At 29.8% G+C, this 20,847-nt stretch overlaps 4 protein-coding genes across 5 annotated transcripts; 2 read left to right on the plus strand and 2 right to left on the minus strand.

Moving 5' to 3' along the window:
• Window positions 1-1,206: 1,206 nt before the first annotated feature.
• On the plus strand, window positions 1,207-3,487 carry LOC106657885 (prostaglandin E synthase 2). Its single transcript, XM_014379582.2, has 5 exons — window positions 1,207-1,856; window positions 2,294-2,368; window positions 2,441-2,778; window positions 2,845-2,956; window positions 3,075-3,487. The coding sequence occupies exons 1-5, from the start codon at window positions 1,548-1,550 to the stop codon at window positions 3,435-3,437; spliced, it is 1,197 nt and encodes a 398-aa protein (XP_014235068.1). The 5' UTR covers window positions 1,207-1,547; the 3' UTR covers window positions 3,438-3,487.
• On the minus strand, window positions 3,441-6,595 carry LOC106657752. Its single transcript, XM_023462297.1, has 8 exons — window positions 6,475-6,595; window positions 4,805-4,954; window positions 4,580-4,710; window positions 4,370-4,502; window positions 4,182-4,304; window positions 3,925-4,116; window positions 3,710-3,853; window positions 3,441-3,648 (listed from the first exon to the last, which is right to left on the minus strand). Exons 1-8 carry the CDS (start codon window positions 6,578-6,580, stop codon window positions 3,524-3,526), a joined length of 1,104 nt encoding a protein of 367 aa, XP_023318065.1. The 5' UTR covers window positions 6,581-6,595; the 3' UTR covers window positions 3,441-3,523.
• Window positions 6,596-6,602: 7 nt separating this feature from the next.
• LOC106657901 (intraflagellar transport protein 122 homolog) lies at window positions 6,603-12,776 on the minus strand. The gene is made up of 14 exons (XM_014379600.2): window positions 12,589-12,776; window positions 12,394-12,503; window positions 12,219-12,339; window positions 11,945-12,155; window positions 11,802-11,875; window positions 11,449-11,719; window positions 11,180-11,341; window positions 10,428-11,096; window positions 9,530-10,337; window positions 8,539-8,765; window positions 7,640-8,027; window positions 7,387-7,556; window positions 7,150-7,311; window positions 6,603-7,064 (listed from the first exon to the last, which is right to left on the minus strand). The coding sequence occupies exons 1-14, from the start codon at window positions 12,639-12,641 to the stop codon at window positions 6,969-6,971; spliced, it is 3,522 nt and encodes a 1,173-aa protein (XP_014235086.1). The 5' UTR covers window positions 12,642-12,776; the 3' UTR covers window positions 6,603-6,968.
• A 2,088-nt stretch (window positions 12,777-14,864) lies between these two features.
• On the plus strand, window positions 14,865-18,894 carry LOC106658017 (AFG3-like protein 2). Of its 2 annotated transcripts, none has more exons than XM_014379799.2 (12): window positions 14,865-15,101; window positions 15,334-15,773; window positions 15,842-15,929; window positions 16,001-16,166; window positions 16,237-16,372; window positions 16,441-16,559; window positions 16,635-16,910; window positions 16,991-17,218; window positions 17,307-17,533; window positions 17,684-17,860; window positions 17,933-18,151; window positions 18,224-18,894. In XM_014379799.2, exons 1-12 carry the CDS (start codon window positions 15,030-15,032, stop codon window positions 18,458-18,460), a joined length of 2,385 nt encoding a protein of 794 aa, XP_014235285.1. In that variant the 5' UTR covers window positions 14,865-15,029; the 3' UTR covers window positions 18,461-18,894. The 2 variants fall into 2 exon arrangements, with proteins under 2 accessions (XP_014235285.1, XP_014235286.1); XM_014379800.2 differs by having other exon boundaries at window positions 15,349-15,773.
• Window positions 18,895-20,847: the final 1,953 nt, after the last annotated feature.

Genomic DNA, 20,847 nt, shown 5'->3' on the forward strand with positions numbered 1-20,847 from the left:
GAGATTTTTCGTCAAATTCAGCCAAAAAAAATCGAAAATTTGCTTTTTTATGAACGAAAATACTTTTAAAGTATATACTAATTTATACCGTTGGATTCGTCATAAAAAATTCTACATTTTGACCGTGTCAAAAATTATTTCAGATTTTTTCTGTTCATTTTTAAACGTTGCAAAGACGATCTTTGGATTTTTACGCCAAAAAAAAATCAAAAAAGTACATTTTTATCGATGAAAACGAAGTCGTAGAGCAAAACTGACTACGGCATTCGATTCTACGCACAAAAATACGCAAGAAAATGTGTTGTCAATATTATTTTTACTCTCTGACCACAGTTTGAAATAAATTGAATGGTTGGCCGATTTTGCTCTTATTTTGGAGCACGTTTTTAAACTTCAAAAATCAATCGACACCGGTTCCCGACACTTTTTTGAGGTTCTGAACCCGGCTTTCTTTTCGTGAAGACTTGAACTTTAAGAATCGCCATGACGTATAAGCGATTTTGAACATTTTTGCAAAAGCGAACCACCCTACTGTATATACTGCATCCAACTTCGAAAATTAAAATCATACAATTTTACGTTATTTTGCATTAAATACTGGTTAATAGCTATTGCTACTACTTCTTTTGTAGCATATCTGATTTTTATGAGTCGTCTTACTGAGAGTTGAGACTGATTTTTGTTTCAAAAATTCGCTGGTAAATTTGAAACGTAGAGGCAGCACTGAGCAGCACTCGGGACTCTAGAGTAGACTCTAGAGATTCTTCGGTCGAAAATGCTGCAAAATATAAATTTGGAAAACACAATTTCCATCGATTTTCAACAAATTGGCGTGTTTTACTCATTAAAAACCACTTATAATATGTTGAAAAGTATAATGTTGACATATTCTGAAAAAGTAAGCAGTCTGTATAAGTAAAAAAAAATCGATTTCTAACCTAAGTTGGTTGTAAAAGTATATGAAATATAAAGTAAATATTAGCTATAAAAGTGAAATATTACAACATGTTTTCCCTCAACCTTTAAAGAATATTTTTTCGAAAAATTATGTATTTATATGTCCCAAATACAGCAATATAAAAACATTCATTAACATAGATTCGTAAAGTAGAGATAGATTCATTTGAAGTATTGGAAAATTTCATTATCTGATTTCATCCTCTCAATCTATCTATATCTTAATTATATATATTCATCACACATATATATATACAATCAGATTCATTATGTACTAAAATCAACATATTAAATAAACTTAATTTATACATAAAATATTGTAGAACGATTAAAGCCTTCTACAACATATATACATATATAGAGTACATTGTATACATGAAAGTTACGCGAAAACGTAACATGTGTCAGTGTTGAGTTCTCTGAATAAGAATCGTAAGGGAAAAAATCGACGTAAGAGTTGAATCTTCACTACAGAATCGAATAGATTACTGAACCCTACTCTGCTGTCAGTTTTCAGTCACTCTTCAGTATCTTAAAGTGATTTGTAGGAGCGTGCGCTTCTTAAAAATATATATACATATAAATTTAAAATGTCTGTATTCTGGAGGTATCATGGTATCTCACAGAAAAGGTGTCGACTAATTACGCAAAAAAAAAGTGGTATTTGCAATGCACGTAACAACGAAAAATCTTTTCGGTGTCTCTCTACTATTGTTGAGCAGCCCAAGTCCAGGAATACTCTAAAGTTTGGGATACTTGGTGTCGGCATTGGTATTACCTTAGGAACAGGTTATGCTATTTCAAAGATAAACGAAACTAGAAAAAATCTTTTTCTCGAGGGTACTGAAGTTGATGTCAAATTGCTCAATTTCAAACCTAATGTTGAATCATCAAGAAAAGTATGCGCTCAATTATGTTATGATTCTTTGATATTTTTTTTCTTTGTCCTTTTTCTAATTAAGTACAAGTCTTGTTTTTTTAATAGTTATCATTTAAAGTTTGAATTAAAGATTCATAACGAAATGCATATTATAAGAAAAATTATAATAAATTTTACTGATAATATTAAATTGATAGTATTAACTGATAATATTAGCTAAAATTTTAATCGGAATTTATGTTGATGTGTAGTAAATTACTCTAAAAATACTTAAATTTTCATACATTTTATATTATTCACAAATAAATATTGATTGCATGAACAACAAAATTGCAAATTAAATTTTTAGGATGAATTTAACTATTAAAAAATCAATTTTCTTTAATGAACTTCACTGCTTATTTAAAAAATTTTCATTTTCAAAAAGAAAAAAAATGATATATCTTAAAATTTTAGGTAGTCTCTCCAATGGATACAACAGGATTAAAATTGACATTATTTCAATATCAGACATGTCCTTTTTGTTGCAAAGTAATATTAATGACCATATTTGAACTCTAATTAAATTTGAAATCTCAAGTTAATTAAAACTATTTTTTAAAGGTCAGAACACTCTTAGATTTTTATGGAATTTCATATGATATTGTTGAAGTAGATCCAGTCCTTAGAAAAGAAATTAGTTGGTCCAGATATAGGAAAGTACCAATTTTGCTGGCAGAAGTCGATAACAAATACCAACCACTCTACGATAGTTCTATGATAATGTCTATTATTGCATCTTATTTACATGACAAATCAATCAGCTTAACAGAGCTTTCTAAATATTATCCTATCTTATCAATACATGATGAGAGTGGTAAATTTAAACATGAAGTTGTAAATAAATACTTTCTGATGTATCAAAATAATATTCCTGAAGATAGAAAATTGCATGACATAGTGTAAGTATAAGTTGAATTAAAATACATAAATTGCAAGAGAAAAATTTAAAGCAAAACAAATTTTAGTGAAGAAAGAAAATGGAGAAAATGGGCAGATGATGTGTTTGTGCATATGTTATCCCCTAATGTTTACAGAACTCTTGGAGAAGCTTATCAAACATTTAATTGGTTTTCTGAGGTAATTTCCAATTGGTATTCTAAGTCATGATTTAGTAATTAATAATTTTTGAATTTATAATTTAATCATTCTTAAAAATATAAAATCTTATAATTGACTTTATGCACTGATTACATAGGTTGGACATTGGAATGAATATTTTCCTGCATGGGAGAGAGCTATAATGATTAATGTTGGTGCAATTGCAATGTGGTTGATTTCAAAACAACTAAAAAAAAGGCATCATTTAAAGGATAATGTGAGGCAATCTTTTTATGATGAAATCAATGTTTGGATGAGAGAAGTTAAATCTAGTGGAGGTCCATTTAAAGGAGGATCCAACCCAGATTTATCTGATTTAGCTGTATACGGAGTATTAAAATCAATTGAAGGTTGTGAAGCTTTTAAAGATGCTTTGGAACATACCAATTTTGGTCAATGGTTCTATGCAGTCAAAGAAAAAGTTGATTCACATGCTGGCAGTGTTTATTTAAGTAATTAATTTGTGTATATTGATAATATGTTAATAAAAATAGTCAATTTTTGAAAGTATTTACTGAATAAGTAACACTCTATTTCATACAATATTTAAGAATAAGCATCCAAACACATTTTCTGTTCAAAATTCATGATAAAGCCTCTGCTCTGATTATTACTGGATTTAATGGCTGTAGAATCCGTAACAACATAGAGAACAAATGGTGACAGATTTGCTAAAAAAAAAAGATTATAAGTAAATATCATTATGCTTAATAACATAGGTTTATATCTTACTAATTCTAGGTACAAAATTCTCTCCGCAAAATCGATCTGTTGGTATAGAGAGCACATGATTAGGGTTTGTATCAATCTCTTTTGAGTTTGGAATCATTATAAAATTATTTCTACATGAAGAAACTGTATCATTTGTTGATGAGTCTATAAAAATTACCAAAATTTTAAAGATAAAGGAACAAAATAAGTTTTAGAACTCATTAAAAGATATTTACAGCTAGCTATTCCAAAGTCTGTGGCAGACCATTTTAGAATGCAATAACCAGATAGTTTTGTAATGCAAATTCCATAATTGAGTTGAGCTATTTCTCGAGTTCCATTTAAATTCAAACTATTGAAAGAACCGTAATTGAAACTAATTACACTACCGGATACAGAAGTATGATGCTGAAGACAGCCTCTTGGTGCTAAAAAATATGTTTAACTATAAAAGATAGATTGAAAAATTATTTTTGATTTAATTTTTTCTTACCATGAAGTTCTGAAAAACAAAAAATTTGTTGTATTTTTATATTCCAGCGTCTTTTGATTGTGTAGTTCAACTTAGTGTCAATAGATATGGTAATTGGTGTTGAACCATCAAAATCAATATAAACTAAAACAATTAAACCTGAAACATTTGATAAGATGGATAATTTTAAAAAACTTTTAGGTAAATACCATGTTGATCTGTATTTTCTCCACAAAGTTGAGGCACATGAGAAGATCCACCAGTAATTAAAAACGAATCGACATTACATATTCCATCAAATGATGGTTGAGCAAGTGTGAAATCAATGAAATCTAAGCGTAACTATTATTTGCATTTTAAATTAAAAACTCGAATTATTTTATTAAAATTTATATATTATATTAATATTATTAATTTACCTGACATATGTCGGTGTTGTACTTCTGAACCTGAATAAAACACCTACTTCCCCCTACATAAGCTTTTGGATAAGAAGGACTCGTGAAATAAGTAGTATTTGCTATAGTTGAAGTTCCACAAGTTTTCTCAACTGTCAAAATACAATTTTTATAATAAACAAACTTGACCTTAAATATCTTATGATTTTATTAAAAATTTAACTTTCTCAAAAATGTTCAACTTACATACACAACAAGTTCCGAATCCATTAGCGCAACTACCATAATCCGCACCTCCGTAGTTAGTACACTCTTTTTTTGAGTAACAAGTACCGTTGTAGTTTTTACTTGTGCAAGCAGAATTTGAAAATCGAATTACGTTGAAAAACGGAAAAACTACCCAAAAATAATTGACTAAATTTTTCAACTTTCTTAAAATTTATTCATAAAATTATAATTACATTTTTATAGTATTATATGGAATTGATTAATGCTGCTGATCCTTCTACTATACCATTTCATATGGCCCCTTAATATCGATTTTTATGTAGATTTTTGATAGGATTATTTTTACCGTACTCAATTTCCCATATGTTATTTATATTTTTCTTAAATAAATCCACACATCACGGAATTATAAAAGAATTTATAGATAAGCTAAAGTTCTTGAGTTTTGCACTAATTTTTCGATCATCAATGGTCAACATAACGAGCGTCGAATGAAAATTGTATAGTCCTATATGGAGTAGCTCAATGCTCCATAATTCAATCAGGAGTTTAATGTCCAAAAAATGAATATTCAACTGTACCCCCGACAGAATAAAAATTGTTCAAGAAATAGTAAAAGTAGAAGTTAAAACTATCATATTAAATTGTAAAATTTAATAAAAAGTAAAAAAATGTAAAATTACTAACAATTTCGGACAGCCAATGCATTATAAAATGCAGCATGAAAATTTTTTTACACTTTTTTACATTTTCTTCAATATGTTATCCGCGCGTGATCACATTGACCGCAGCAAGTGATTTTCGTGAAAAAAATGTATTGATTTTTATCAATAAATTAAGACTAATTATAGAGGATATGTATATAAACCAAATTCAGTCATTTCAGTACTCCTCAGTACATCCATGATGATATTTCTGCTGCATTAGAGTGAGTTCACTTTTTTCACGAAAATCACTTGCTGCGGTCAATGCGATCACGTGCGGGCTTGACCGGAATATCAAACTCATAAGTAAAAATTGTAACGTTTAAGATTATTATTACAGAATTTTATGCCTTTTCACACTTTTTTACTTTCTCCATGTAACTTTAATGAGCTTGAATTCATAGGGGGTTTCATATCTTTAACGATCGGTAAACAAACGTAATAAACTGTAATAAAAAATGAAAAAGTGTAGAAAAACTTATCACGTGTCTGAAATCGTTAGTAATCTTACATTTTTTTACACCTTTTTACTTTTTATTGCAGTTCAAAACATTATTATGCACTTTATTTTAAAAAAAATTTTCTCTGGGGACCCAAGTATTTAAAAGGAGCAAGTGACCCAACAATTCGATTACTATTTGCTAAAAGTTTTTTATGCTCATTGATGTCCGAAAGTTGATTACTTAGTTGAAACGTCTCAAATAGTTTTCTTTGTGAAACAAGACTAATAACTAATTGGAAAAAAAACATCCATTTTCAGAAATTGGAAAAAAAGGCTTACGTTAATTATCATGTCTTTGTAAATATTGAACAATTTTCATTTAGAAAAATATACATAAAGAGATGAGAAACCGATATAACAAAGTACTTATAAATCCTAAAAATAAAAAGTTATTTTTTTAATTTTTTTTTTAGTTCAGTTTATTGATTCGGTAAAACATATACAAAATGTATCGCAAAAATAAAATAAAAGATTTAACTTACATCGCGTTTGTCTTTGTTCGACGATAGCTGTAGTTATTTTTTGACTGTATTTAAAGGTGAACAGTATTATAAGTATGAAAAATAAATGCAGATAATATAAATCCATTTTTCGAGAACTCTCGCTTTGAACGTTCTATCTGGAAAGCAACAAGTAATAATACTATATACGTATAGAAATAAAGAGAGAGGAGATCGCGCTGCGCACTGAACGTGGTTGCGAACGTCAGACGTTCGCTACATACGTATAAATTCACGTGTACTTTATAGTTGTTTAAAAATCGAGTTCTACATCATCAACGACCACTGAAATCATATTCTAATCATGTGCATATGTCATATATAGACATAACTGTACGCAAGTTTGCCCTTATGGCTGTGTGAGAATGAAGAAAATCAACATCAAACTTTCGTATCTTTTCCTCGGTGATGTATTTTAACCAATATTTGAATTTTCGTGTGAGTGAATTTTTGAAAAAACTGTCTTTTCTTGAACTTCACAAATTGTTACCAATAACGTTAGTAGGTATTCTACAAAATGGGCAATGATTATAACGGAGCAAGGCCAGTTCGTAATCATCCGTTTGGAACAGCTAAATTCAAATGAATTATAAAAAATTTTTTTTAAATTATCTGCGTAAGATTAAAAAAGCTCATAAAATTAATAATTAATCTTACCTTTAAACATGATCTACAGAAAGTTACTTGTAAATCTGGTAAAAGATTACGGTAGTATCGTGTAACAAAAGGTTTGGGCCATTTGACAATGAGTACCGATGACGGATCCATGTTTTTAAGAACGTCACGATCTACCATCACGGTTGATCCACTCCTTCCATCCTGAAGTTTATTAATTATCTTAGGATAAGGATATTGATATTCAAAAATGGATTTTTAAATCTCATTCAAACGAACCTCGTATTGAACTAATCTAGCCATAAACAAGTCTGTTTGACTTGCATTTAGAATGAATTGATTATTTGAGTCAATAGAGACGTCATTTTGAATAGGTTCTTCGATCAATCGCTTAGCTTCTTCGTCTGTGATTCCGGGCTCTAACTCAAATTCGACAAGCGGCAAATTTTCTACATAAAGTACCATGCAGCAAAGCAGTTTTTAATGATAAACATTCTTATAATAATTCTTAAATTTGAAAAACATTGCTTACCAAACATCACAAAGGAGTACTGGAACTTGAGGCCGCACTGCACACAAATGCTATCGGAAGTGTTATTAGCAGGCAGGAGAGTACTATACGTCGAGCAGCGATTGCATAAAGGCAAAAGATCTTCTGGATCCCTGTAAGGAAAGGACTTGATCGCAATCATTCCCGTTTCGATTTGTGTTAATAGGTTCTTAGGGATTTTCAGAATTCTCAATCTGTCCAACAATTGTGTAGCCAGCTTATTTGCACCAAGTAAACGCGCTTGTTTCATCATAGCATAAGTAATTTTAAGCTTCGACACTCCTTCAAGAGTTAAATTGTTAGTCCTAGTTAACAAAAATCTTGAAATATTGAATAATGCTTCAGGCATTAAGGCGGTAAAGGGTTCTTCCTGAAAATAATTATTATATGATTGTAAAAATTGGACAATTTAAGTATTAAACTTAAAATCATCGGATGACAATTCAAGATTTTGCCTCGGTTTTAAATAGGGTGACTGTACCAATATCTTTCTTATAAAATTATGACAAATCGTTACATTTTTTATTTTGACAATAAAAACATGAAAATTACTCGCAAAACTTTCTAAATTCATAATGAGATTTAGAAGAAGAAAAAATTTAAAACGTCGTAAATTTAAATTGAAAAGTGGCCAGTAATACTTCCGTTAATAATTGATTAATTCAATAACAAAAAAATCGTGTCTAATGATTTTTCAAAATCTAAATTTTAGTCCTAATGAATTTTTTCATGAGAAAATTGAATTGTGTGAAAATGGGCACTTATTGAATAATATATTATATCATTTCAATCATTTTAAAACTTATCCAACTGTTTCTATCGTTTGAATAAAATTGACAGAGTATTGGGAAAGTCATCCTATCATCTTTTGAATAGCTTACTAAATATTTGTACACTTCATAATATGCGTAATATATGTCAGCTTTGTCATAGTATGACATGAAAATCAATTTTTTTTCTTCTGCGCTGCTCTTTAAATCAAGTGAAATTTGAGATAGCAACCAATAGAAGTATGAGGCGTCTCGAAACCGTTTTTCCGTCACAGCATTTTTTGTTAGAGTTGTTAACACTCTTATTGATTCTTCAGGCTGACCAGCCTTTTGAAAAGCTAAAAAAATACAGAACTTGTTCTAAGCTAGTTATGAGGTAAGAATTTATGTAATATCAAATGTGATACGTCTTATTTATCAAAAATACTACTTGTTAATTTATTTACAAAAATTCACGAGCGTATACGGATAATGTGTACACTCGACGGTAAAGCGTGCCTAAATAATTAACAATTTTTAACAAACTCTCTGAGTATTTTGTTAAATATTTTTCTTGCATGTTGCGGAGTATCCTTCCTTTTTTTTACTGTAGACATTCACGTTCTGTTACAAAAAAATTACTGTTCTAATTTCTTTTTTGTTCCGAAAAAAAATGAAAAAATGTTCCGAGATTGATCGCAGAGATTGAACTTTTTTTCAATCTTTAGAATAAATTGTTATCGAATAATCCTTCTTTAAATTAATTTTAAAAACTCAATGTAAATGATTAATTATTTGAAAATATGGATTGGTTTGTAAGCGAATGCCTTGAATGCACCTACCAAGTACCATGGCTAATCATTCCCGTCTTGACACTGTGTTACGGGTTCTGTTCCTATTTTTGCTCAACTTTTAAATCAATTTTTTATATAATATCAAAACTTCATACCAGTATGTAATAAACACGATTAACGAAATATTGATAAACATATTCAGTTCGCACAGCCAATTGTTTTTTTTTCTTTCTTTGTCCAATTAAATTGTTGATATTATTTATTGACGGATATGTGCAAAAATAGGGAAACTCACATAAATATTTGTTCAAACATTTTAAATCGGGTACCTTTCTGGGCATCGGAAAACCGACCAGTTTCTGCGAGCCATCTGGCATAAGGACCATATACTCTGGATGTGAGTTTAGGGTTTCTATCAACTAGCTCAAATGCCTCGTGCCAAGCTTGGGCATCGACTAGGACATCAGCAACATCTGGATCATCGCCTAAGCGGCTGAAAATCTCAGCTGCACCATGAGTAGCCCCCAATTGCCTAAGTCTTTTAGCAATCATTGACAAATGGTCATGTTCGGCTTTATCCAATTGCCGCCCAACTTTAATAAGCATATCTACCCAACCATATTCAGAAATTATTTTGATAGCACGGTTTGTATCTCCAGCGGAGAGAAACATTTCCGCAGCAGCTCGTGGTTCACCTAAACTTTTAGCCCATTCTGCTCTTCGCCTCATTAAAACAGTTTTATCATGATTATTCCCAAAAGCTATGAATTCTTGCGCTATATCGAACATCCGGAGGTCGGAATACATTTCCACGGCTTGTTGCTGCAATCCAGCTTTTTGGTAGAGTTTTGCTGCTTCGCGAAATTTTCCCATAGTTGCTGCAGCTGTTGCCATGCACGCTTCTTTTCCCCACTCGCCAGATTTGAGTTTTTCTTCAATTTCTAAAACGATCTCAACAAGTATCAATTTTTTTGTCCTTGCAAAAGCTTGATATGCTATTTTAAATTCTAAATTATCAAGAGCAGCTGAACCAAGTGCCAGCCAGTCTGAATCTGCTACACCAAGACACGCTATTTTGTAAGCTTTTTCATACATTTTTGAATCCAAGTATTGATACATTGATGATGATAAAGGCATCTGAATATGGCACGAAAAATGTATGAAATTAAACGTTATTATCCCACAGAAAAAGCAAAAACAATTAAAAAATGGTTCACATATTTTTACCTCCAGTTTTATTATTGATGATCCATTTAAACAATATAATCTGGATCCATGTAAACCCACAACAATACCAGAAAACTTTTGTTTATATTCGCTAAAATTTGATACTTTTATAGCTAAATAATCTTGTCCAGAGAAGCACATCATATCCTCAAAGCCACTATTGAAAGATACACTTGTAACATCATGAAATTCTTGTAATTTTTTATCCAAGTTAATATCATAAACAAAAAGAGTTCCCTTATCACTAACTACAGCTAATTTTTCTTTTAAAGAACTAACATCTAGACACCTAACAGCACTTTCAACTGTTATTAAAAGTACTGGAAATGGATTATCTAAATATATTTCCATAACTTGACCATTTTTAAGACCAATTAATAATCGTTCATGTCCTGCTGAACCCCCTAAAACTTTTACATAACAAATTGGAGCATCGAGAATCCATTCTCTTTCTACGGCACCTGTAAATGATAGACTTTGGAGTCTTTTATCCAAGTAAAGAATTAAATTGTTCGCTGTAACTCCAAGAAGATGGCAATCTAATGATTGAGGCAATTTTTCTTTTACTCTATATTGCATGTCATCAATACTTCCTGATGGTTCATAAATAATTACTTGTTCAGATAACTGTACTGCTAATCTATCTTGATATACAGCAAGTTGGTGTATCTGTAACATAAACATATTCAATATAACAAGCAGTTTAATTTATAAAAAATTTAATTTATCATAATATTACATATAAAACTCACCAATTCCTTACATTTAATTCTAACTTTTTGATTAGTAATTAAGTGTTCAATTATAACGTCAGTCATATTTTCTCTGTAAGCATATCTATCTTTGTATAATCCATGAATTACATTCCAAGTTAACTCTACATTAGTTATTGTTCCATCTTGACAGCCAATGGCCTTACCATAGTATAAATTATTTTAATATGATTATAATCAATTTATAATTATTATTCACTTGTAAATTTATATCATTTTCTTTTAGTGCAATAAAATAATTCACTTACCACGTAGGATGATTCCGAATTAATTGCACAACTCCATGTCCAAAAAGCAAATGCATTACCTATTGTAGACAGTTGAACACCATCATAAGATAATAAAACACAATGTTTATTGCTTCCAGTTACAACAATATACTGTCCATTTGGAAAGTAGGAAATTTTAAGTGGAATAAAGTTTAAATTTCTTTCTTTCCCTATCAATTTACCAGATAAAGTATAAAATGATAATATTCCACTCCATTCACCAATACAAATAATATCTGATAAGTCATCCCTTTTGTTATGACAAAATTTTAAAGTTTTCCTATCAATATAATAATTTTTGTTTTAAATTGTATATTTCATACAATTCATACCTTCTTGGGTTCCAGGCTAAGCTCCATATTGGTGAGTCTCCTGAACGATCTATTCTCATTTTTTCCTCTCCATTCTGAAAAAAAATTATTTCCAAATGTAGTTCTTGACAAAATGAGTTTAAAAATATTTATACTGCATTTACTTTATTTCTGATTGACACAAAACCAGCAGACATGCCTAAAGCAAAATATTGACCATCTTTGGTCCACGCACAGCAATTGACCCTTCCACCAGATTTATATTTTTGTACAGCTTTTTGCTCCGCTGACCATAGTGCAATATCAGTTAAAGAACAACTAAGTAGTTGGTGTGATACTGGGTTAAACTGCATAGATTGTACTGATTCATTGTGACTGCAAAAATATTATTATCTCCTTGATAATTACATTTCAATTTATAATTTTATTATAACTTACGAATATTTTAAAATTCCTTCTAATTTAGACGTCCAAATGATAACAGTCTTATCTGCCCCTCCAGATGCAAATTTCTTACCATCTTTTGCATAACAGACACAATAAACAATATCTTTGTGACCTAAAAATTCAATAATTAATGCATGGACAACATATTGCAATCCGTCAATTTTACCTTTCAATAGTTGAATGAGTGCTCCATCGTTACTTTCATACACTAAAACATGCTGCCCTGCAGCAACTATCAATTGTGATCCACTTGGATTGAAACACAAATCATATATGCTGAAAATAAGAAATAGTGATATTATTGATGAAACTTACAAAAATATACAAATATACAAATTAGAATAATACAATTGACGTTTACCATTGTTCTGCCTTATCACGTACTTTGTCTGACCAAATTATTTGGGTCTTCATGTTTTTTAATTAAATTTTAATACATTTTTCCTTGAATTTTAATTAAATGAAATAGTCACATAAAATTCTCTAAAAAAATATCCGCAGTACTTATATTAAAATTACAATACATATAATGAAAACTTGACACTTGTATTTTGCCTAGGCAACGCTTAACAAATATTGAATTGAAAACAGTCTGGTGATGCGCCCTCTTCAGTTTCCTGGCGCTATGACAATAGCTTAATACCGGTAACTACTAACTGTTGAATATTACAATTAGCCACACACCAGGCGCATAAGGCTCAATAAGCAGTAAACTTGCACTTATAAGTAATTAATAATGTTCTCTGACCGGGATATAAAATAGTTAAAATTACTAACTATTAGAGATCACGAAGCTATTTTTTATAGATTCTTATTATTTTTAATGAATGAAGCGCACTTTGCGCGCGCAACTGCAGGCTGCTATAGCCGCGAAAGTTACGAACTCGCCTCATTAATCTCACTCTGTAACTTTTAACAAAAAAAAAAAAAACGATTAATCTCATTCTGTAACTAAAAACTGAACAGGTCAGTAGAACTCGGGTAAATTAATAAAAATTTTCAAAAGTGATAAATTTAGTGAAACCTTTTTAATATAAAACGATATTGTACTGACAACGAAATATTGAATGACATTACAGTACAGTGTACACCTATGCTATATCTAACGCTGAAAGTTCAGAAGATGTAGACCAAGTCATTGATGAACCATTACCTCGAGACGCACTTTTTATATGCACAAGATGATGTTGGTGACAAAATGCTACAATATTAAAATCAATTTTTTTCATTATCTATACTTTAATTTAAAAAAAAAAAGTTCACAAATGGGTCTAGATCCGACTAATATTTCAAAAAGTAAAGATTGAAATGACATAGTATCAATAATGATACCATCAAAATAATAACTTTTATTTTGAAATTTTTCAATGTATGTAATGTATGTAAGACCTTTTTATTTCGAAAACTGGTTGATTCAAAGGCTTGGTCTTGTCCTAAGAATTTCAAATTGATTGAATAGATTATACTGTATTTTCTGTCTTTAAATTTGCAATCGTATCGAGAATCATATGAACTTATCGAACGATTTCTAATTGAAACAGCTATATAAGATTAACTAGCCAACCAGTGAAGCCTTTATATACCTCATGCAATCACAGAGAAACTTTCTCAATGGCAATGAAAATTCATAAAAAATTTTTCTCACAATTTCTGCAATTAGATCGAAAAGGTAAATATTTTTTCTTCTGCAATGCCACTTGAAACGTATTTTTTATAATCGAAGAAGATTTGATATTTAATTTAATACAAGTAAAAAGCTGGATCTATGCCATGACTGGATTGCAACCCATGCTCAGCATTCGTTGCTCTATCAGAAAAAATATCGCAATTTAAACGCAGACTCAAAAACGTACCTTAAGCCTTATGTTAATAATATACGATTAAAATATCTTCATCTGAGTACCGTTTCTGGGCTGAGACGACATTTAATCTTTTAACTAATTTCAATCATATAATATATCATCTACATTTACCAAATTCTACATATAAACTGTTCTAGTGTCTTTTTTATCATTTTCATGACATTTGAGCTCCATAAGCCAGCCCGACCGGCAAGTACTCGTAGATAAATTAAACGTTAATAACTTCAGAAAACGAAACGCTATATTATAAAGCGCAATTTTCATTAACACTTTTATCATTTATATATAATTTATAAAAAGAAAACGGATCCCACTTTATGTATCAGAGAAGCCTTCAAGTGAACTTCAACCGAAAAATTTTTCATATCCTTGCCAAATATTTCATCAGAATTGTAAAATTTAGAATCATCATTTAAAGCGAACAAACTTGAAAGTAAACCTTAATTGCCAGAAAAGGTGAAAGAATTAAGAAAAATTTTACGCGCAAAGTTTTCTTACACTTTGCGCGGATTTCTCAAGTGTGAGAAAAACTCACATACACAGTTGAATCTCAGTTAAAAAAAGAAAAATTATTCAAAATTAGGGTATCCATTTATTTTTTAGGAATTTGAGGTATTTTTAAACAACCACTGAACTGAAACTTTTTGATGATCATGATGGGCAATGAAACATTGTTTTATGCAACTTTACGCTTCTAGTAAAAGTAACTAGGCGCTTGCGCATCTTTCAATATATCCACACCCGTGTTGTATTCGCAAGTCGCCTATAGATGATACTTGATAGTGTTAGCATACTGCCGTACTCTACGAATCTTCAATACGTATTGCAGAATGTGTTGAGCTTGAGATTTGGAAACGGCCGGTAATGTGTACGCGGCCGCATCATATGCGTTGCTCTATACGCGAGATTTAAGCTTTTAATTTATTTTTATGAATGCAACATGGCCCATCAACTCTTGTTTTCGGCCAGCAGGCTTGAAAAGTTCTTACTTAGTCGACTGGATCATCTTCAAGTAAGTTTCTTATTTATTTTAAAATTAAGTCTTCTTATAACCTGTAATTTCATCATGTCGTGAAATTATTTTCTTTATGATGATATAATCGTACAATAATTGAAACTGTTACCTATTTTGATATAATTCGTGACATTCTCTGAAATTAAATCATTCTATTGCTTAATGTCACATTCTCAATAAACTACAATTTTTCTCAGAATATTAATGAAATTAATAAATTGTTACGAAGTTCGCTATTTTTCAGACTAAGAGAAAATTGTCAACATTAAAAAGCGTTTATAAGTTATCAGCAATCGAACAAGTACAACAGAATTGGAAACTATTCTGTCAAAAACCACCCAAAGGCTTTGAAAAATATTACAAACAAGGACAGAAACCAAAAGAGAATGAAGTGCCATCTAAAGAATCTAAATCTGCAGAGAGTGGTCAAAGTGGAGGAAGTTCTAAGAGTGCAGAGACAAATCAAAAATCTGATGGTCCTAGAAAAGATTTTAACTATGGAAATTTCTACCCTGGCAAAAAACTTGCTGGAGGTAGTGGAGATGGGCCTTTCAAAAATCCCATGGATAAGTGGTTAACTTTTGGTGCTTTAGGAACTATTAGCACTCTTGTTTTATACATGTTAATGGATAGTGAAAAAGAAATTACATGGAGAGAATTCGTTTATGGGTATGAAATCCTTTTCTATTCTCTAAATATTTTTTTATACGTCAGCATAAATTAAAATTTTTTTTTAGATATTTAAATAAAGGAACTGTAGAAAAATTAGAAGTTGTCAATAAGAAATGGGTACGGGTTCATCTATTACCTGGTGCCAGTACTGAGGTATTTCAAGCATTCCTAAACTTAAAAAAAAATAGTTCAATCAAAAAATTACTAATATATTATTTAATCAGGGAAATTTATGGTTTAACATTGGAAGTTCAGATACATTTGAAAGAAATTTGGAAAATGCTCAACTTGAACTTAATATTGAACCTCAAAATCATTTACCAGTTGTTTATAAAAATGAAGTTGAGGCTGGTCATTTGGTATCTTATTTGCCTACTATACTCACTATTGGCATGTATATTTTTTAAATCATTTTATTTAATACATTATTTTTAAATTACATACTTACATAAATTTACAGGACTTATTTTATATTTTACACGTCAAACTGCAAGTATGTTTGGAGGTAAAGGTGGTAGAGGTAGAGGTCTTTTTGGAAATGTTACAGCTTCTACTGCCAAATTAATTAATCCTACAGAAATTGGAGTTCGCTTCAAGTATGTTTATTATTTTAACTACTTTTTTGAGTAAGAAACTATTTTATATTATCTTTACTTATCTTTAGAGATGTTGCTGGATGCGAAGAAGCTAAAATTGAAATCATGGAATTCGTAAATTTTCTTAAAAATCCACAGCAATATATCAATCTTGGAGCTAAAATACCAAAAGGAGCAATATTGACTGGTAAAAAAATTTAAGAGGCTCAGAACTATTTATGAAGGTAGAATTGTAAAAATATTTTTAATAAATTATTTTTAGGTCCCCCTGGAACAGGTAAAACTTTGTTAGCGAAAGCTACAGCAGGTGAAGCAGATGTACCTTTTCTGACTGTGTCTGGGTCAGAATTTTTGGAAATGTTTGTTGGTGTTGGACCATCTCGAGTTAGAGATATGTTTGCGCAGGCTAGGAAAAATGCACCTTGCATTTTGTTCATTGATGAGATTGATGCTGTTGGCCGAAAGAGAGGTGGCAAGAGTTTTGGTTCACATTCGGAACAAGAAAACACTTTGAATCAACTTTTAGTAGAGATGGATGGTATTCACTTTTTTTTGTAATTTCTGCACTTGAAAATTTCATTTGGATATAATTAATATAAAAAATTTGATGTTTTTAAGGTTTCAACACTACAACCAATGTAGTTGTACTAGCTGCTACTAATAGAATTGATATTTTAGACAAAGCTCTCCTCCGACCAGGGAGATTTGACAGACAAATCTTTGTACCAGCCCCAGATATCAAGGGTAGAGCATCTATTTTTAAGGTTCATTTGCAACCTCTAAAAACGATCTTAGATAAAATAGAATTAGCTAGAAAAATGGCTGCCTTAACACCAGGCTTTACTGGTAAATTCATTGCATAAATAAAATTTCTTTGTTGATTAATATTTCAAACAATATTGTTAATAAATACATTATTAATTATTATACATAGGGGCTGATATTGCAAACGTATGCAATGAAGCAGCTTTAATAGCAGCTCGAGATAAGAAAGACAATATTGACTTAAAAAATTTCGAGCAAGCTATTGAAAGAGTTGTTGCCGGGATGGAAAAAAAAACGAATGTGCTTCAACCAGAAGAAAAAAAGACAGTAGCTTATCATGAAGCGGGTCATGCAGTTGCAGGTTGGTTTTTGCAACATGCAGATCCTCTGTTAAAAGTATGTTAATTTCTTGTGTAACATTATTATTATCACTATCATTATTATTAATATTATTATTATTAGTATTATTCTATTATACTATTATACTATTATTATTCTATTATTATTATAATTAATATTATATATTATCTTGTATCATTTTTTAAGGTATCTATCATTCCTCGTGGAAAAGGTTTAGGATATGCCCAGTACTTACCACGTGAACAGTATCTTTATACAAAAGAACAATTATTTGATCGAATGTGTATGACACTTGGTGGAAGAGTTTCTGAAGAAATATTTTTTGAAAGGATAACAACTGGTGCACAAGATGACTTACAAAAGGTACATATTTATAATTATTACCTAACTTTTTTAAACACACTATTTATGCCAAAATATAATAAATGTCATTAGGTGACTCAAAGTGCCTATGCACAAGTTGTTCATTATGGTATGAATGACAAAGTTGGCAATGTTAGTTTTGAGATGCCACAACCTGGTGACATGGTTCTTGATAAACCATATTCCGAAAGTACTGCTCAGCTTATTGATCAAGAAGTCAGAAAAATGATTGAACAAGCCCATAAACATACAACAGAACTTCTAACTAAACACAAAGAAGATGTAAATAAAGTAAGAATTGCTATGATAAATCATAGTACATTTTTTGTAATTTTTATTAATAATTTTCGTCAAATTATGCAGGTTGCTGAACGATTACTAAAACAAGAAATTTTGAGTCGTGATGATATGATCGAGCTCCTCGGAGCTAGACCATTCCCCGAAAAATCAACATATGAAGAGTTTGTTGAAGGGACAGGTTCCTTTGAAGAAGATACTAGCTTGCCTGAGGGTTTAAAAAATTGGAATGAGTCTAAAGAATCAACGACGAAAACAGATAGTAATTCAGTACCACCACCTAAAAATGAACAGCGTCTGTAATTAAGTTTTTGTTTTTTCTGCACTAATTCTATTTGTATTAGCGATTGTAATATAAATTTGAAAAATATAATTTATAATATAAGGTAGAAAAAATTTGCTTGTCAAGTTATATTATTAAAATAGTGAGGACAGATCATATACTTACACTGTTATTTTGAAATGTACAATAACAACGCTGTTGATTACAAGTTTTTTTTATTTAGAAAATCTTTCATAATTGATTAAATAATGCAAGAAAAAGAATGCAAGTCAACCATGAAAGATTGAGTTTTAAAAAATGTATCTTTCATGAACTATAAGGTATGAAGACATTATTTGCAAAAAGTTTCAAAATTGCAAAATTTTAATTAAAAATTGGTCTTTTGACAAATTTGTCTAAAATTATAATGTTTTAAAGCACACCAAATAAATGCACATTATTCATAAAAATTTAATAAGTCGTTTTATTGAATATCTTTCAATTTTATAATATTTCTTGTAAACTTAAAAATTACATGAAGTTGAAGTTGTCATGAAACCAATCCTGTATTATTATTTTTAGAGCAGCAAAAATGAAATAAACAGTTGAATGTACATTAAAGGAACAAAACACTATTATAGCCATTTGTTGTCTTATATTGCTATAAAACAGATATATATATTAATAAATATAACTTATTTCATAGTGATTTTTGGTATATTGTGAGCCAGTTTCTAAAGTTTCGGATACAGACTTAGCATCTTCTACAAAACTATATATACTAAAATTACTTTTTACTCATTACAGATTTTCGATTTAAGCTTCATCTTCTAATTTAATCCTAAATTTCTAATCAATTATATTGTACAATCACTAAGTTATTGCTTTGTCGTACTTCTATCACACTTATTTCAACTCTATTATAGCTTTTGTTTTTTCTTACCCTTACAAAGTATGGTTATTGATTTTTTTTTATTTATATATAATTATAATAAGTTATTCATGAAATGCATGCCAATAAATAATATATGATTTACCCAAATTTCCAAACAGACGGTAATATTTGTAAGCTTAATCATATAATTTTTTACTTATATAGTATGTTACAGTAATTAAAGTTTTTGAATACATTTTTACATTTACTAATTCTTAATGAAAATCATTGTCAGCGTTACTCTGTATACATCATTTTTGCAAAATACTTTTATGCAAATACTTAAATATTTAACATATATATCAGACAGTTCCTTATTTTCTAAGATGTTTGAATCCTCGCTCCATATGCTACTTTCGTTTTTTTAAGTCCAATGGTAAAATTTTATGGTTTTAAATTTTAATCAAAAAACAACGTGTGAAACTTTTTGAAATTTTTCAAAGGATATTTAGACGCTGACTAGCGCTCGGTGAATTGACTATATGAAAAGGTCGTAGACACATATTGTTTTTACTTTTAAGTTTAAGCAACCCTAATACAGCTTAGGAGCGAGGTTCCATGCAACTTGGTAAATAAATGTCGTTCTAATATATAGAGTAATTAAACATATTTTCGTTACGACTAGTATAATCGTTGGCCTTCGAGAACAGATATTCTAATGTATCATTTCATTTAGGTTTATTATAAAATGACGATTGAATGAATGACAATGTTGCATTATATGAACTCCATTCTATTATTCATATGATAATTTTACCTTTAAAATTTTAACTGTAAAATTAGAGACAATATAATTTTCGTTACTAATCCATCAAGTGCAGTAAACCCTCATCAAATCAATAAAAAATAGAATACCTATTTGTTATTTCCTAAATGTCTCAAAATGATTAACATATATTTTTTTTTAATCTACGTATCGTTTATTCATCGCTCTTTTTATCAAGGAATAAGAGATCTACATTTACATTTGTCTTATTCGTTGAGAAACAGGGATTCTATTGGATAGCTTTTGATAAGGATATACTTCCAAATGTATATGTAATAAGGAAAATTATAATGCTATTTACAATTTTAATATTTCTTACATAGCGGAACCTTGAACATTCAACCTTTTTCCCGTAAAAAATGTTCATTTAACATTACTTGGTGTCAATGACTATTTGTATAACTTGCATTCGACATTTGATTCGAGAATGGAGAAACGCCGACTTATGTAACTATTTATTGACCATAATTACATATTGATCGTATAAAATAATGTATTGATTGACCATTATCATTATTAGCTACTGTTTTTTGGGTCGATATTAATTTAAACTTTATAATATGCAATGTATTACAAATTTAAATGACCCGTAAATTAATATCCGTAACTTTTCTACAAATATATTCATTAGTTGTAGTATTGATTATTTATTTTTATGATACAAAGTTTTTTTATAGAATTTATTAAGTCCACCCTCAATTAATAAATAATTTTTCGAAATATTTCTT

The sequence above is a fragment of the Trichogramma pretiosum genome, unplaced genomic scaffold (genome assembly GCF_000599845.2).
Source record: "Trichogramma pretiosum strain Unisexual culture from Peru unplaced genomic scaffold, Tpre_2.0 scaffold84, whole genome shotgun sequence".
NCBI lineage: Eukaryota > Metazoa > Arthropoda > Insecta > Hymenoptera > Trichogrammatidae > Trichogramma > Trichogramma pretiosum.